Source organism: Mastigoproctus giganteus, chromosome 13, assembly GCF_048544385.1.
Source record: "Mastigoproctus giganteus isolate SK-2022 chromosome 13, ASM4854438v1, whole genome shotgun sequence".
Classification (NCBI taxonomy): domain Eukaryota; kingdom Metazoa; phylum Arthropoda; class Arachnida; order Uropygi; family Thelyphonidae; genus Mastigoproctus; species Mastigoproctus giganteus.
This window is the reverse complement of record NC_143587.1, coordinates 128,268,514-128,286,368: the sequence shown is the minus strand read 5'-3', so window position 1 is coordinate 128,286,368 and position 17,855 is coordinate 128,268,514. Positions and strand designations below refer to the sequence as shown.

Genomic DNA, 17,855 nt, shown 5'->3' with positions numbered 1-17,855 from the left:
ATTTCCTGCCACGACTGCACTAGCTGCAGTCATTAGGGAAACTGGCAGGAGGCTCAGCAATTACGTTTCCGAACACAAAAGAGCTATCCGTTTAGTGGACAGGGAACATTAGCCATTGCTGAGCACTTCTGGTCGACCCAGCATGACAGTGACCCATGCCGTGATGTCATGATTATTGATCAATCCTGCCATTACCGTCGCCACACCTAGTTGGAATCACTGCACATTTCGTGCTGTAACAATTCCTTTAACACAAACAGAGGATGTCGTGGCCATCCCATTACTGAGGCAACCATCCTCATGCTTGGCAAACATTGGCATTTACAACGTTCTCATGCATCACAACCACAAGCTTTTTTCTTCTAACAGCTAATTGTTGCATGCACGCAGTTCACTATACATGACTGCCATTACACGCATGTAGGTTCTATATCTCTAGATTTTTAGATTAACGGTCAAAAATAATGAAGAGCAACATACTGTCCGAAATATTTGTATTACTTTCCTGTACGTATTTTAACATTAAATGTATTTTAGCTGTAACTTATTTTCTTTTCTTTCCATTTTGCTCTGTGTCACATAGTAATATCTCTCTCTCTCTCTCTCTCTCTCTCTCTCTCTCTCTCTCTCTCTCTCTCTCTCTCTCTCTCTCTCTCTCTCTCTCTCACACACACACACACACACACATGCATGCACACGTTCAGTTTCTAATGCATGCCTTTTCTACAGATATTTCCACTGGACAACACTCTTCTGAATTAGCATCTTTATTTTATCCTCTTCTTGTGGACCAGTCCAAACAAATTTATCAGCCAGCCAACATATATTCACAGTTCAACTCTGGATTCACCAAAAATGTTAGCATTTTTTTCTTCTTCTGCCTCAGTTGTCTATTTCTGTTCTTTTGTACCACTTTTCTTCATATGGATTTCGTGAAAATTACTATCTACAGAAATTCAAGTCCAACTTAAAGTTGCCTGCCGTCTTCTACTCTAGTATGTGTACTAGAGTAGAAGATGGCAGGAAACTTTAAGTTGGACTAGAATAGAATAGTTTACAATAGGTGAACTAGAATAGAATAGTTTATGATAGTTGAACTAGAATAGAATAGTTTACAATAACCATTCATATTTGGGGTTACCATTATAAAATAAAAATAAAAATTCTTTTGATAGTGATAATTCTAGTTAATCAGTTCAGTAGATAAATAAGCATTAAATTTGCTGAAACTTAATCTATATCTTGTTGGGTTTCCTTACAAAATATAAATTTATGAAGCAGGAAATATCCTAAAAAATAGAGGTAAAGTAACGAAAGACATCTTCAATAAATTTAATCCTTTCCACTTTAAACTTTATACGCTTACCTGGAGAGTTATGAAAGCAGACTTTGCTATCTGTTCCAGATGTTTCCAGGAGACTGTGACTATAAGTAACTGTGGTTGTAGTGGTTGGAAGTGTCTTTGCCACAGTTGTAGAAACTGTTGAAACTGTAGGAGTGTGGCACTCGCTGGCTTTGGTAGTAATGGCACTATCACTTACAGGAAGATGAGTACCACACAAACTCAAAATGGTCTCACCAGCAAGACACTTCTGAGGTGTAGTGTTCACTTTTGTAGCAACACCAATCTCTTTTATGTTGGATGCACATTTGAAACACTTGGTGTCTGAACTTTTCAAATCCCATGTTTGATTTGATGCAGGAGAACTATGTCTTGTTGTCACCACAGATACTGGAGGTGATGAGGAATTCTGTTTTGTGGAGACAGAAGTGTTTGCTTCAATTTTGCAGATTGGCACTTTAGTCTCCTGGGATTTTTCTTCATTCTTTTTTGATGCTTTGACATCATCATGCTTCTCCTTAGTCACATGTACAGGCATCCTATGTGAATCACCACTTGGCTTCTCACCATGCTTTACCTGAGATTCGCATTTTAACTTGGCACGCTCTGAAGAGGAATGTCGGCTGGGAGTATCTTGCTTTAAGATACAATCTGCATGAGCTTTCATCAGCCGTAGCTCTTCTGCATCTGTAGCTAGACAATGGCCATCATCCACTTCTTTTCCACCAAGGTTCATGTGAACATAGCCAGGATGCCTCTCTAGAGTAGGAAGAAGTGAAGGAAAAGGAGTTGTGGGACTTACATGACTGGTAGGAGTAAGAGGAGAGCTTAAACCAATTCCAGATGAAAAGAAACTGGATTCTAAAGAAAAGAAATAATGCTTTGTTCAAAATAAAATTTAAATATTCTTAAACTAAAAGAAATGAATATGTCTCTGAACACTGTTGCCAACTGTCCTTTTTTTGTGATGACAAAACATCTCCTTTAGTGATACTGTCCTTCCATCCTTTCAAAAAAGTAATGCCCCATCCTTTTAATTTTGCCACCTTGAAACAAACATTTCCAAAAACTTTTTTTTTTTTTTTTTTAATTAATAATTTTGTATGAAATTTGAGATTTGTAAATATATTAGAAATTACCACTTCCTGCTTTGGCGAAGTACAAAATTCATAAATGCTTGTAGTTCCTGCACACCTAGACAATTTTTTTGGGAAAGTTGGCTGTTTCTTTCAGGCACATTCTATTGTACACTTACTGAAGGGATATTTCTGCTTGATTTTTATATAAAATATTAAAAAAATAAAACAGGTAATGATAAAATAAAATATGTGGTTGCTTAAATGAAAACAAAAACAAAAGCAAGCTTATGCAGCAAGCTGCATAAGCTTGCATCACATGCCTCTACTAATGCTAACTCTATAATTACATGTTCATTCAGAATTTACTAAAATGTTTTAAGGCTACTGGAAGTATTATGAACAAGCTGCATTCTCTAATCCTTCATAATCATATGTGGATGTACCTACAGCTAATCTACACTCATGTACATATATTAGAAAGATGCAGTACACGTGTATGAAATTTCCTCCCCTGTGCTCTATAAAATTTTAAAAAGTCCTTATTTGTGAGAATTGGCAGCACAACCTCTGACTGTTCTAAAATGAGTTCTGTATTGGATACAAAACAGCTCTGTATCCAATACAGTCTACTGCTAGATGGCACAAATTTGATATATTTTATTATTTGTAAAAAATAAATGAAACTCATATCTGTTTTAAGTGCATTTATAAGCAAATCAAGAAAGAGCAAACAAAACACAAACAAATTAGAGAGAATTAGCAAAAGTTTGAAAATAAAATATCCATCATTAAAATATTATATTTATATAATTAAATCACAATATCACAAAGTTATTATAAGCAATTATTCTTCTCCAAAAAATTCTAACCATAATTTTAGTGGACCCAATTTAAGAAAGTGTGCACAGACAGAGAAATACAAAGTACAAAGTTGTGTAAACACAGAGTTGAATAAATATATGCTTCATAAATATAAAGTTGTAAAAAGTTCACAACTTCATCATAAAATACAGGTAACCCTCATATAACACGGTAGTTAGGTTCCTATAAAATGTTGTGTTGTACGAAACTGTGTTATACAGGAATAAGAAAAAGTACAAAAAGGGGGAGGGTTATGTTCCAAAAGCTAACAAAAAATACACTATTTCGTTAACAAAACTAACAAAAATACACCATTCTAGATTTCATGTATCTTCTACCCTCTTTAAAAAAATCAGTAATGTGGGTTTGTTTACTTTTGCTTGATAAATCTTTGTGAATTTCATCGTATGGAACTAAGCATTTTTGAAGCTCCCTTTTGAAATTTGAGCTCATTTCATTCTAGAATCTGCATTCAAAAAATAAGATTCTAATTGCTCGGCTAACTTTATGCCCTCCCGTATGCTTTTTAGTGTAAAATTTGGAAGTTTAGAATTTTCACTACGCTATTATCCTCTGAATTGATTTAGTTTTATCTCCGGTGCCATTTCCATCAAATCCGCTTCGTCAGCCTCTTTTTCTACCACTAATTCTTGAACGTCTTCAGTAATCATATCTTTTTTAATTTTTTTTTTAGGAGCATAAGTGACTAAGGCGATGTTACTCTGTGTATACTGACTATAAATTCCGTGTGTCCGGAAGTCGATTTTCTGTTTTGCTGGACGAAAAACCCGAGCTTCTGGGAGAAAAAAACCATGCTAACCTCATCTTAGTCTGACAAACTCAGCCACGTTGTGAAAGAGACCCATAAAAATTCCTTCCATCATCGATGGGATTCGAACTCAGGTCTTTTCCACCCAGTGTGGGGAGGAGGGCGATTCTATCAACTGTGCTACCCATGAGGGCTTCAGTAATCATATCATCAAAACCTTCCCCTCCTAGATGTAGCAAGGTCTACTGTCACACCGCTTCCCTTTTCTGCCGGTTCAACTATATTTCCTGAATGAACTAGCTCTGGCCACACAAATTTTTCCACACGCATTTAACATTGATGGTTTTACTTCTTTCAGCGATAAAGCTATTGTTCTGATACAGTCCACAATTGAGAAATGTTTCGATGGCTCCATTACTTCAAAAGATTTGGAATAAAATTTTTCCCAAATCCATTGTAAAAATTTTCTGATGGAATGAGTTTTAAAGATGGATATAATGCCTTTATCTAATGGCTGAATGAAAGAAGTTGTATTAACTTAGTACAACTGCTGTGGTAGGAAAAAAAACTTCACAACATTTGGAGGACTTAAATCTTTTGGATGGCCTGGTGAACTATCCAATGGTATTAAAACTTTGAAATCTAGATTTTTCCACAAGTTCAATAGGACAGAATTAACATGGAGATTTCCCAAAAAAATAAAATTCAGGGATTTCTCAATATTTTTTTTTGACTAGCGAGTCAACAGAGGGATTAAAAAAAAGAGTGGAAATGTTGAAAAATTACATCCAATATAATAACAGGGTTTCCCCCACACAAAAGTTGAAAAATACCCTGTTATGCAAGATTTATCAAAATTCTCTAACCACATTACAGCAAAACCATGTTGTGCAAGGACTGCTGCAATTTATCAATCATGTTAGAGCGAAACCGTGTTGTAGAAGCACCGTGTTATGTGGGGGGTTGCTGTATTTACCTTGTCATAAAATGTAAACATTAAATACAGCACACCATCTTACGGATATTTTTTTAATGCAAAGCAATCGATTTAAACCAATAAAATAAACAACCAAAGGACAAAAAAATTGGAATAACAATAATCACATTCAAGACCAATTTGAATGGCATTGCCTTTCAAGATGATTTAGAACAATAAAATCAAATTTAAACTAAAACCTTTAAAAACAGAGGTCATCCAACTAAATAATATCATTTCCACAAAAGCAAATAAACCTCAGACTAATTTGAAAAATAAAACTTTGAAATAAAAAATATTGTTTATGTATTGTATAAAAACAATTCAGTAAACCAACTGATCAAAATCTTTAAAAATGCAAATATAACCCACATTCATAAAAATTGAATTTTTTAAAACTAAAAAAAAAAAAATGTTGCATGGACTTCCATATGACCAGAGTTTAATATACAACATACAGTTTTTTTTTTTTTTTTTTAATGAAAACCCCAAACACGAGAGGTATTAGAACCTATAGTACTTAGTTTTTTTTTTTTTTTGATTTGGTAGTTGTTGGCGCATCGGCTTCTGTGACCATATTGCACCTCCCAAAGTTTTTGCAGTACTTTGATCCAAGCCTGATAGTACTTAGTACTGTGCTTGGGTTAGAGGTTGAAAGATGATATTTGTTGTCATCAGACTTGAATTTCTATAGACTGTAATTTTCAGGAAATACATATGAAGGAAGGCTGTTCCAAAAAATGGCAGTTGAATGAATAAACGAGGAAGATGAAAAGTTGGTTCTATGAGTTTGAAGTTGGACAGTAAATGGATGTTGGCTGGTGGTGGCACAGGTTTTGACTGTTTTGAAAGAGAGAGTGGGAATTATAGAAGCCAATTCAGAATAACAGTGCCCATGGAAGTATATGTAGAAAAGGCATGCAGCAGAAACAGTATGTCTATGAGACAGAATGGAGAGGAGTCATTAATTAACCTAACTGCCCTCTTCTGAATGGAATCTAGAAGCCTGAGAGAGGTTTTGGGATCACCGCCCAAGATGTGGGAACAATATTCCATGGTAGGATGGATTTGTACAGAGGGAACAACTGCTTGGAAGAAAAGTAACGCCGACAGCGAAAGAGAAAATCAACTTTTTTTGATGCAGAGGAAGCAATATTTGTATGTGCATGTGCCAAGAGGGGTTAGAAGTCAGGGTAATCCCCAAAAGAGAGATATCATCTTGCTTAGATATCGGAGTATCACCAAAGATAAGCATAGGAGCAGAAGAATCCTTTTTGTGAGATATAACACAAGACTGAGTTGTTGAAGGATTGATCTCAACTAAGTTGTCTTTGCCCCACTGGAGAATTACCTGGAGATCGGCACTTAAGGAATTGGTAGCGGATATTCGAGAAGTTGAAACTGATTGAGCAGGGCAAGATTTCTCAAACTGGAAAGTGAAATGCAATGTACTATCGTCAGCAAAACTATGGATAGGATTTCCAGTTAATGGAAGAAGGTCATTAATATACAAAAGGAAAAGAGTGGGGGAAAGAACTGGACTTTGGGGGACACCACCATTAGCGAGAAGTTAGAAAACAAAGATCCATCTACCATCACCCTCAGTGAACGATCAGAGAGAAAACTGGATAACCAATTACAAAAAACAGTTGGCAAACCATAACATGGAAGCTTGTTTAGAAGACCTTTATGCCAGACACGATCGAAAGCCTTTGAGACGTCAGGAGCAACTGCTTATGTTTCCCCGAACTTTTCCATTGAATTTTTCCATAAATAGGTAACATAAGTCAGAATATTGCCTGTGGATTGACACTGAGGGAATCCATACTGGCGATCGTTGATCAGACGGAAGGTTTATAGGTAGTTTAAGAGTTGGCAGTTAATTGATTTCTTCATTACTTCAGAAAGAGGAGAAATAATTGCAATGGGACGATAACTGGATGAGGAGGGGATTTGTAACCCTTTTTACGAAATGGCCAGATATGTGCAAATTTCCAAACAGAAGGAAAAACACCTTTGGAATTATAAAGTGAAAAAAGGCGGCAAAGAACAGGAGTAAGTTCAGGAGCACAGGTTTTGGGAACAAGTGGAGAAATACCATTAGGACCTGGAGCTTTCTTAGCAACGAAGATTCGTCAAAATCCTTCTGACATTCTTTGGATGGAAGACCACAGGAGGCATTGAATGGAGCACGTTGGGAATGGTGGGAGGTGTTTTACAAAGATCATTAATACATGAGTTGGAAGAAAAATGGGATGCTAGCAGGCCAGCTTTATTCTTGACTGAAGTGACAACAGAACTATCTAGTTTGGAAAGAGGTGGGAGCAGAGATGGGCAAAATTTGCGGCCAATAGCTTTGGCAAGAGACCAGAATGCTTGGCAACAATTAGGGCAAGAAGCAAGTTTTCTACTCTTAGCCTGTTCAAACTCTAGTTTGGACTGATTAATAACTGCTTTACAATTGTTGCGAGCTTTGGTGTAGGCAGAAAATGAAATTGAAGAATTGGAAACAAGCCAATTACGATATGCAACATTCTTCTCTTGAACAGCCTTAGCACATTTATTAGAAAACCAAGGTTTAGATAAAGAACGAGATTTTAAAGTGGAGTGTGGAATAAAGGATTCCATTCCTAAAAGAATAATTTCACTGACACGATCTGAGCAAACGTTGACATCAGAAGTTTTGAAACAGTAATACAACCAAGGAAATCTCACAGGTCGTCCCATTCTGCATTCTTGTAATGCCAAACAATACGAGGTTGAGAATAGCCATGTGAAAAAGGCTCCATTGGAGAAGACACAATCACCAAGTTGTGATCTGAGGTGCCTAAAGGACAACTCACTTCGACACTGAACTTAGAAGGGTTGTCTGTGAGAAAAAGATCAAGCGTGTTGGTTGTATGGTTAGTATTGTCTGGTATTCTTGTAGGTAAATGAACAATCTGTTCAAGGCCATTAGTAATTGCAAAAGTCTCAGCATCTCAACCAGCCGGGTCGGTGTGACTAAAAACCGAAAGCCAGCTGGTGTTGTAAACATTAAAATCCCCAAACAAAATTACCTCACTGTAAGGAAAGTTGGACTGGAGAAAGTCACGTTTCAAAGAGAGAAAGTCAAAGAGCTCCAAGTGATTAGTGGAGTTGGGAGACCAGTAGAGACAACAGATGAATTTGACACAATGAGGTAGAGAGATTTTAAGCAGAGAAAATCAAAAAGAGGAGATTCCAAATTACCAAGTCTCTGACAGGGAATATCGGAACGGACATATGCACAAGTACCATCTTTGAGGTGAAAGGAATCATAAAGCGAATAATTTGGGCAACTGAGATGAGCAGCAGTAGAATCAACTGATAACTGAGATTCTGTCAGAAAAAGTACATGGGGTTTGGCAGACAGCAAGTGGAAATGGACATCGTTGAGATTAGAATTGAGACCATGTATATTTGTGAAATTAAATAGGAAGTGTTTGGGAGGTTTAGATCTTTTCGCAGATAAGATTTTAGGCTTATCTGTGAAATAGTCGCAGATAAGCTTTTACACTCTATTAGGTTGACAATTCATGGTGTATTCAATGGCAAGAAAATGTGGGGGGGGGGGGCGCAAGCTATATGAAGTAATGAAATTTTTGGATATGGCATACACATGGTAAGAATATACCGAGATCTGTGACATGATGTGGCCTCGACAATGCCCCTGATCCGGAAGCCTCCTAAAGAGTTACCAATAGGTTTGGTCCGGTGTACTAACTAGCGGTCAGCCTGCGAACAGTTTTAGAGCTGTACCCTCGAAATGTAAGGAAGATTGGATCTAGCCATGATGTTCATCATAACCTCAAAAGTCATCAGTCATACTGTATGATGGAAGAGATGGGGAAGGGTTGACTGGAACTTAGCTCTAGAGACTAAACATGGGTTCCACCACTTCAAGCCTCCAATAAGCAAAGTGGTGGTATTGTACCAGTTCATAAGAGTCATCTACCACCTAGTATTGCCTGGTAACACAGAGGGGGCGACATTCCTCCATGTGGTATGGGTGCCACACCTCGACCCCTGCTTACTTTGGTTCACACCTGGGTGGTCACCCACAGTGTGCTTGTGCATGGAGGTTATACCCAGGATTACTAACAGTCCCACCATCGTGAAGGTGCAAGTAGAGGATCTGGCTGTCACAGACCGTCCTGACTTCGCCGAAATTGGGTCCACTTGACTTGAATGTTACCCGAATATCAGTTCCATGAGCATTTTAGACTCCCAGATAGCAAGTTCGGCTTATCTGGCATATCTGAGAGAACGTCTGTGACAACCTGAAGGACCAAACTTGTCAGTATGTGATACAGATTCGCCATCTTTCTCGTATACTATACGAGAAAGTAAAAATTATATAATCGGTAAAAAAAGCATGTTTTCTACAGGTTTTTTAACTGGAAAGGAAAATGCTTTTTGCATTGACCAGAAAAGTATTTATTAAGTACAAGTGATTAAACTAATAATTGTAAATTTGAAATATAATATTAGGTGTAGCATACTACAACTCTTCTTTGTGAGTCTTCTTCGGTGGAATAAAATTTACTGAATAAAAATTAATACCTTATATGTCATTATCTAATGAATTAATCTTTAATCTTCAACATTTAGTACTAATCATTAATACATTATACAGGATGTTCATTTTAAAAGTAAACCAAAAAATGATCAAAGAAAAATACAACTTACTATGAATAATGAACCAATAATAGTTTATAAACAATGCCAGAAGTGTCCTACATTGTTAGCAATATATATAAATACAGTCGCTTGAGATCGATGCAACAAACAGTGTGTCAATAAACTCATGACTGCAAATTCTATCCTCAGTTTGAGCTACTGCCTGCTTTGTGGATTGCTCTTGGAAGATTTATTCTTTAATAACCCCCATAAAAAGATGTATGGGTATGTTAAATTAGGGGGCCTAGGTGGCCAAAGTCCTAGAGATATAATTTGATCCCCTGAAACTCTTGCAACACTTCAGTGACCGCGCATGCAGTATGACAAGTTGTCTTGTCCTATTGAGTAATACAATGTATGATTCAATAGGACAATAAGATAATTACTAATACATAGTAATACAATGAATTGCATTATGCCTTGGTAAGCTTTATTATCTTGAAAATTGCAGCTTTGCATAGATAGTGTTCTTGTTGAAATTTTTCAACAAATTTTTGTTGACATTCACTGTAAGATTTTGTTTCCAAGAAAGATTCCACTAAAAAGCACATTGCTAAATGGTTTATGGAAAGATATTTATTCACCAATAAAGATGCATGCAACTTCAAACATGAATTGTGACAAACTGAAAACGTGAAACACAAAACGTCACCTACTCCAGTTATGTAACGTCATCCACTAACGACCTAAAACAATTATATCAATGATTATTACTTGATAGTGTTGTACTTATTACAAATAATGTGTTTACTTTAAAATTAATTCCACCCTATATACCATTAAAACCATTACTAAATACATGTCAGAAGTTTCAGGACACAAACAAGAAATGTGGTAACAGAGTTAAGGGGTCCGTTGATGCTAGATTTCCTATTAGGTGACTGCTAGACATATGAAGATGTGCACTTATCGCCTAAGCCTAATGACATCACTGACAGTTATCTGTGATGGAGGGATTCTGTCACATGGTGCTTGTGTTCAGTTCTTGTAACATGTAAGTTCCTGTTACAGATTTGTCAGTCTGTTGGCTTCATTTATACTGAATAAGAGAAGCTGGCTAGTGCTGAGTTAGTTGGTTGGTTGTTCCAATTACATTGATGCACCAGCAATGAAAGCTATAGTTATTCCAAGGAAAAGTAATAAGATATCAAAAAGTGTTTCACTAATCTTTAGAATGGGCAACTTGTGATAAAATGAGTACTGTGCTTAATTTATGCTATGTAAAAGGCTTGTTGTATGGTTCCAGCCCTTTTGAAGAGAAGATTAATGCATGTTTCTCACTTTTATCTTTTAGGGCCAAGAACTTCCAGGAAAATTATGTTATTGCAGAGATTTTTGTAAATGCTTCCCCTGGAGAATTTGCAACTACAGCTGGATCTGCAATTGGACATCCATTATGTACCAGAATCACTGAAGGGCATGGTGGATATTTTCTCCTTAATTTTTTTTTTTTTAAATCTCATCCCAGACAGTGAAATTATTCTTGCAGGAATGGAATCCTTTATTCCACACTCCCATCTTAAAATCTCATCCTTTATCTAAACATTGGTTTTCCAATAAATATGCTGAGGCTGTTCAAGAAAAGAATGTTGCATATCGCAATTGGCTTGTTTCCAATTCTTCAGTTTCATTTTCTGCCAATGGCAGAGCTCGTAACAATTGTAAAGCAGTTATTCATCAGTGCAAACTAGATTTTGAACAGGCTAAGAGTAGAAAACTTGCTTCTTGCCCTAATGGTAGCCGAGTATTCTGGTCTCTTGCCAAAGCTATTGGCCACAACATTTGCCCATCTCTGCTTCCACCTCTATCAAAGCTAGATGGTTCTATTGTCACTTCAGTCAAGGATAACACTGACCTGCTAGCATCTCATTTTTCTTCCAACTCATGTATTAATGATCTTGGTAAAACACCTCCCACCATTCCCAGCATGTTCCATTCAATGCCTCCAGTGGTCTTCCATCAAAAGGATGTCAGAAGGATTTTGACGAATCTTGATGCTAAGAAAGCTCCAGGTCCTGATGGTATTTCTCCAGGTATTCCCAAAACCTGCACTCCTCACCTTACTCCTTTTCTTTGCTGCCTTTTTTCACTTTCTTATTCCAAAGGTATTTTTCCTTCAGCTTGGAAATTTCCTCATATCCAGCGAGTTCCAAAAAACGGTGGCAAATCCCTCCCCCATCCAATTATCGTCCCATTACAATTACTTCTACTCTTTCTAAAGTAATGGAGAAATAAATTAACCACCAACTCTTAAACTATCTAGAAACCTTCCGTCTGATTAATGATTGCCAATATAGATTCCGTCAGTGTCGATCCACTAGCGATATTCTGGCTTATGTTACCCATTTATGGACAAATTCAATGGAAAAGATCAGTGAAATATAAGCAGTTGCTCTTAACATCTCAAAGGCTTTCAATCGTGTCTGGTATAAAGGTCTTCTAAACAAGCTTCCATCTTATGGTTTGCCAACTGTTTTTTGTAATTGGTTATCCAGTTTTCTCTCTGATTGCTCACTGAGGGTGATGGATCTTTGTCTTCTAACTTCTCCACTAATGCTGGTGTCCCCCCAATGTTCAGTTCTTTCCCCCACTCTTTTCCTTTTGTATATTAATGACCTTCTTCCATTAACTGGAAATCCTATCCATAGTTTTGCTGATGAGTACATTGCATTCCACTTTCCAGTTTGAGAAACCTTGCACTGCTCAATCAGCTTCAACTTCTTGAATATCCACTACCAACTGCTTAAATGCCATTCTCCAGGTAATTTTCAAGTGGGATAAAGACAACTTAGTTGATTTCAATCCTTCTAAAACTCAGTCGTGTCATATTTTGCAAAAAGGATTCTCCTGCTCCTATGTTTATCTTTGTTGACACTCTGATTTCTAGGCAAAATGATATATCTCTCTTTTGGGGATTACCCTGACTTCTAATCTTTCTTGGCACAAGCACATTACAAATATTGCTTCCTCTGCGTCTAAAAAACTTGGTTCTCTCTTTCGCTATAGGCGTTACTATGCTTCTAAACAACTGTTCACTCTGTACAAATCACAAATCCACTCTACCATGGATTATCGTTCCCACATCTGGGGTGGTGTCCACAAAACCACTCTCAGGCTTCTAGATTCCATTCAGAAGAGGGCAGTTCGGTTAATTAATGACTCATCTCTAACAGAGTCTCTCCACTCTCCGTCTCACAGACATTCTGCTTATGCTGAATGCCTTTTTTACAGATACTTCCATGGGCACTGTTCTTCTGAATTGGTTTCTATAATTCCCACTCTCTCTCTCTTTCAAAACAGTCCAAACACGTGCCGCTACCAGCCAACATCCATTTACTGTCCATCTTTAAACTTGCCGAACCAACTTTTCATCTTCCTCGTTTATTCATTCAGCTGCCGTTTTCTGGAACAACCTTCCTCCATATGTATTTCCTGAAAATTAGTGTACAGAAGTCCAAGTCTAATGTCAACAAATATCTTCTTTCTACTTTTCAACTTCCATGCACGGTACTAAGTACTATAGGTTCTAATACCTCTCGTGTTTGGGATTTTCATAAAAAAAAGGCTACTTTTGACCAAGCAGCCTGGGTTATGGGGGAGGTAAAGCAGGTGCAAGATTCCCTTTTGCTCTAATATCAGATATAGCATGCTTTGGTGTGTGCACAAAGGGAGGAGTGAGAGAGAAAGGGAGGGGAGCAGATGGAGAGATCAATAGCAGTAAACATACAGGTAGCTGTGTGGAGAAAGGCATTAATTCCTACACTTGTTATTTTCAAGCATGTATTCTCATAGTAGTGTGTACACTACTCCAGAGGGAATTATGTCTATTAAAATCTCTTAACAAAAAAGAATAGGAGTAGGCAGTTGTATAATGAGATCATCAAGGCCTGTCTGGGAGATGTTGTTCACAGGTAGCAAGTATACTGAGCAAACTGGTAAAAGAAATCCCTACAAAGAAAAGAACAGCAACCACCTCTATAGTGGTTGTAAAAGGGGTTCTCTTGGAAAGGGTATGGTTGCCCACTAGAATTGTGACTCCACCATGAGCAGGTCCATCCCTGCTTGTGTCTTTACATATTATGCTGACATTACTTAAGGTAGGGTCTTCATTTGCCTTTAAATATGTCTCCTGCAAACAGAGGCACACTGGCTTATGCCTATGGAGAAGGGCCTTGATATTATCAACATTCCATTAGAATTCACAGCAATTACACTTTATGAATTTGGCTATTGTATTGGCTTTGTGGATCTGTTGGGCAGCTTTCGAAGTGATGAGCGCTTATATTTTTCAGTCCTGGATTTATCTTTTTTGAGGAAGTGTGGACACTGTCCTGTGTTCAATTCTTTATCTGAAAAGAGTTTCAAGACTGAATCATCTGGTGCCACCTTGTCCATGTTTTTCTGTGTTACACCAGGATACTTTAGGTTTTTTTATGTTATCTCTCTCACTTTTTGTTACTGGTGAAGCATTAGGAGGCACAGCAATAGGAGTTGCAGCTGACTGGTCCTCCTGGTCAGGGTTTTTTTTTTTTTTTTTTTAAGCTTAATATTAATCAAATAGTGCAAGGAAGCCACAGGGTTTTCATGCACCAGCAAAACAAAAAGATAAGAAACAACAAATTATGCACTTCCCTCCTCATAAATGTAGGTAATTAAGGCTGACAGTTTGAAGAAATTCAAACTGTCAGCCTCAACCACCTAGAGAGGCAACTTGTTCCAGTAATCAATGACTCACTAGCTAAAACCTTCCTACAATCTAGTCTAAACCTCTTCCCTGTAATTTGAATTTATGGCCCCCTAGTCCTGGATAGTAAATCGTCGGTGATTTACTATCCACAGCTAGGTAAAAACTTAGTAAATAGGCAATGGGTGTAAATGACTCTGATGGAGATATAGTCATTTCCCTATCCCTACAAACACTTCCAAGAAAGCCTTCTTTCTTGGTATATGAGGGCCTATCGCTATTTACTGGTTGGATGCATTTCCTGGCCGCTTGGCAACAATTGTTCAACTCTTTTCAGTTTCTGGATTTCTTTCTCTTCCTTCCACTGCTGGCATGCTCAAGGGTGTGTAGGGTGGTCTCCTTGGCAATTGGTACAAATCGTCTTTGGAGCTGGACATTCCTTGCTCTCGTGGTCTTTAGCACTATATTGAGCACAGCCAGAGTTACCACAACAGGATGCTTGTGAGTGGAAGTAATTTTGCCACTTAAGACACCTCAGCAGATTTGGTATGTATATTTTAACTGGGCAGTTTAAGTAGCCTGCATTTATGTAAGTTGGAGGCAGTGGGGTATTAAAGGTTAGGATGAGAACTTGAGTAGGAATGAGATTCCCATCCTTTCACAGCAATATATGTTTGACAGCTGTAACTCTTTGGTCTTTCAATTCAGAGTAGATCTCTTCTTCAGAGACATGAAGAAGATTCCACTCAGATATGGCACCACGTCGAGAGTTCAGAGTTTTATGTGGGGTTACAATAATAGGTATTTCTCCTATTGATGTGGTTCTCAGGATTTTCTAAGCAGCATATTTTGTACACGAAACTTCAAGATTTCCAGAACACACAGTCTTTTTAGGTTTTGAAGATCCTAACTCTTCTAATGCTTTCTAGACAAAGAAGGCTGACATTTTCCCAATTGCCTGCTCTCCAATGAAATGCAGAACAGTGAAAAGTGGTGTCACTGATGGTGGTGTACCCTTAGTAGCAGGCCTTTATACAGAGATGTTGCCTGTATCATCTAAGAGATTAGGTAGAACCCTGTTGGGGTCCCCAGGAGAAATAGAAGGATTTATATCACTCATAAGAGTAAAATAAAAATTTCTGATGCCCTGAGTACCTTACTTACTGCAGAGTCCTATGTGGGGGCACCCACTCACGAACTAACAGGTACTGCATACACAAATGGGACACCAAGTTCACTTAAACCATCATCCCACATTTCCAATAACTCTTGACCCTGTCCCAGGACCAAAGGGAGGGAGACTTATTGGAATGTATTTGACCACAGCAGTAAGAACCACCTGCTGATTGATCCCAGTCAGGCCAGTCTGGGACCTTCCATCTTGTTGAAGCAGGGGCCAAAGTGGTGTATTAGGGCTGGGCCACTCACCCACCAGATCCCCCTTTCCAAGTTTTTACAAGCCGTGGCATATGGCTGTGCGCACACAGGATTCTGATGATGTAACCCTGGAATCCAGGTATGGGCACTGAATCCCAGTGATGCTAATCTGGCAGTCCAGCAGCATCAATGGCGGGTCCCCCCTCACCAAGTACATGTGCCCCTGTTGAGGGGGAAATGTGTGTGAAAATCTTTTTCAGCCAGCAGGTTAATTGACTGTTGGAACAAACTTCCATCTGGTGTTGTGGAAGTGGGTAGTTTGAATAAATTCAAGCAAGGAACTAGACAGAGTATTAGAGTAGATGTGGGAGGGAATTTTTTTTTGGACCCCAAAGCAAAAAATATATGTTTGCTTTGTTGCATCATTTGCCATTATTACCATCAATACTATAGGAACAGTAGCATAAAAGATTGTAGACTTGAAGGCGAATTCTGTAGGTATAAGAAATTAAAAACCATTTATCTTTATATTCAAAATAGAATAAGAAATTTAAAAAACCATTTTCATCTTTATTTTCAAAATAGTTTTCTGATGCAGCCAAGTCAGCACAACAGATTGCCATCCGCCACTCGACTCTTGAGAGGTCTGGGTTCAATTCTTATTTATTACTGCAGTAATTTCTAAAGGCCTCTTCACTGGAGGCTGTAATTAACTGATCTCAGGCAGAGGGTGAAGGTCATTCCCCAGAAGTTATTCCGCGTTTTTCAGCCTGCACAACATTAAAATTTGAGGTAAACTCCTCTTATTATTTTCTAATATTAATATCAACGTAGAACATATTGAGTATTACAGCTCTGATTCATACTATCTATCAATTATCTAACAATAATAATATCTAACATTAAAATCATAATCATCCCATGATAACACACTTTTACAAATATACATTTGTGGTTATAAGCACACTATTGGCAGCTGTTAATATTAAAATATATTTATTTAAATATTAAAATATATTTATTTGGTTTATTTATTTTCAGGATAAAGCAGAACATTAAACAGATTTTTTACCTAACTATTATTAATTTACCTGGAACTGTAACTGTTGGGAAAAATTATATTCCACAACATAAATGTTATAATTATGCCTCTGAACTTCGCTAAAATTTTCACATATAACATACATGCATAAAACTTTTGAAATCTTGTGAAACCTTACTAGCTTGCTAAATAAAGTGTAACATTTAAAGTTCTCACCTTTATGTGAATCAATAAGATGAGGAAAATGGTTAGGAGTAGGACCAAGGCGAGAAACCATACCCTGTGCAATGAACGTTCCATTATCAGTAGATGGTGCAACTGACCCAAAAAGAGGATACAGGCTTGTATTCATGCCATATCTACCATAACCTATTAGAGTATGTTTGTATTATTGTATGTATACATTGCTTAAATGCATAAGTACATATATTTTTTAAATATATATATTTATTTAATAAACACGAGGATTTTTAATGGATTACTATACAATATAAGCAAAGACTGCTCTGTCGTTTACTTACTTTATTAAAGCTCCACAAGAATACTGGAGAAAATTCAAATTTTATACTATAAAATAAGCTTCTTAAAACCGCTCCACTCACCTGATTGTCTTCAAGAAATAATTAAAATAATTTATCCAATGAGGATGGAACCTTGTAACTGTTTTCAGCGCTTATTACATTTGAAAATGTTACAAGATATTTTTGTGTACAAAAAAATTTTTCCATCAAATCTTTAACAGCAATGTTTTGTTACCAATGTTTTGTTACCACATAAACTTTTTCTTGTGTCATTAGCATAATCTTGTGCAAATTTGCTTCACATGACCCATTGCAGAACATAACCTGCAATATCTAGAATCAGTGTTTCCGACGAATACGTTTGGACCATATAACTCCCTGGGAACTGATGCCTCAGCTTTCTGCAGCTCGAAGCGCTACATACAGGACATCCTGAAAGAAGTGTATAAAGTAGAACTGTACCACTTTCACAGTTTTGAAATTTCAGTGTCTATGTGAGCTTA

At 37.3% G+C, this 17,855-nt stretch overlaps 1 protein-coding gene across 4 annotated transcripts in view; it reads right to left on the bottom strand.

Moving 5' to 3' along the window:
* Positions 1–17,855, bottom strand: part of LOC150076433 (uncharacterized) — an 840,218-nt gene that overhangs the window by 443,345 nt on the left and 379,018 nt on the right. For all 4 annotated transcript variants that reach the window (XM_090388172.1, XM_090388173.1, XM_090388175.1 and 1 more), the window contains exons 4-5: positions 17,048–17,200; positions 1,367–2,203 (exon numbers count right to left, since the gene is read on the bottom strand). In XM_090388172.1, the coding sequence (XP_090244298.1) occupies positions 1,367–2,203; positions 17,048–17,200 (990 nt within the window). The remainder of the gene's footprint in view (positions 1–1,366; positions 2,204–17,047; positions 17,201–17,855) is intronic.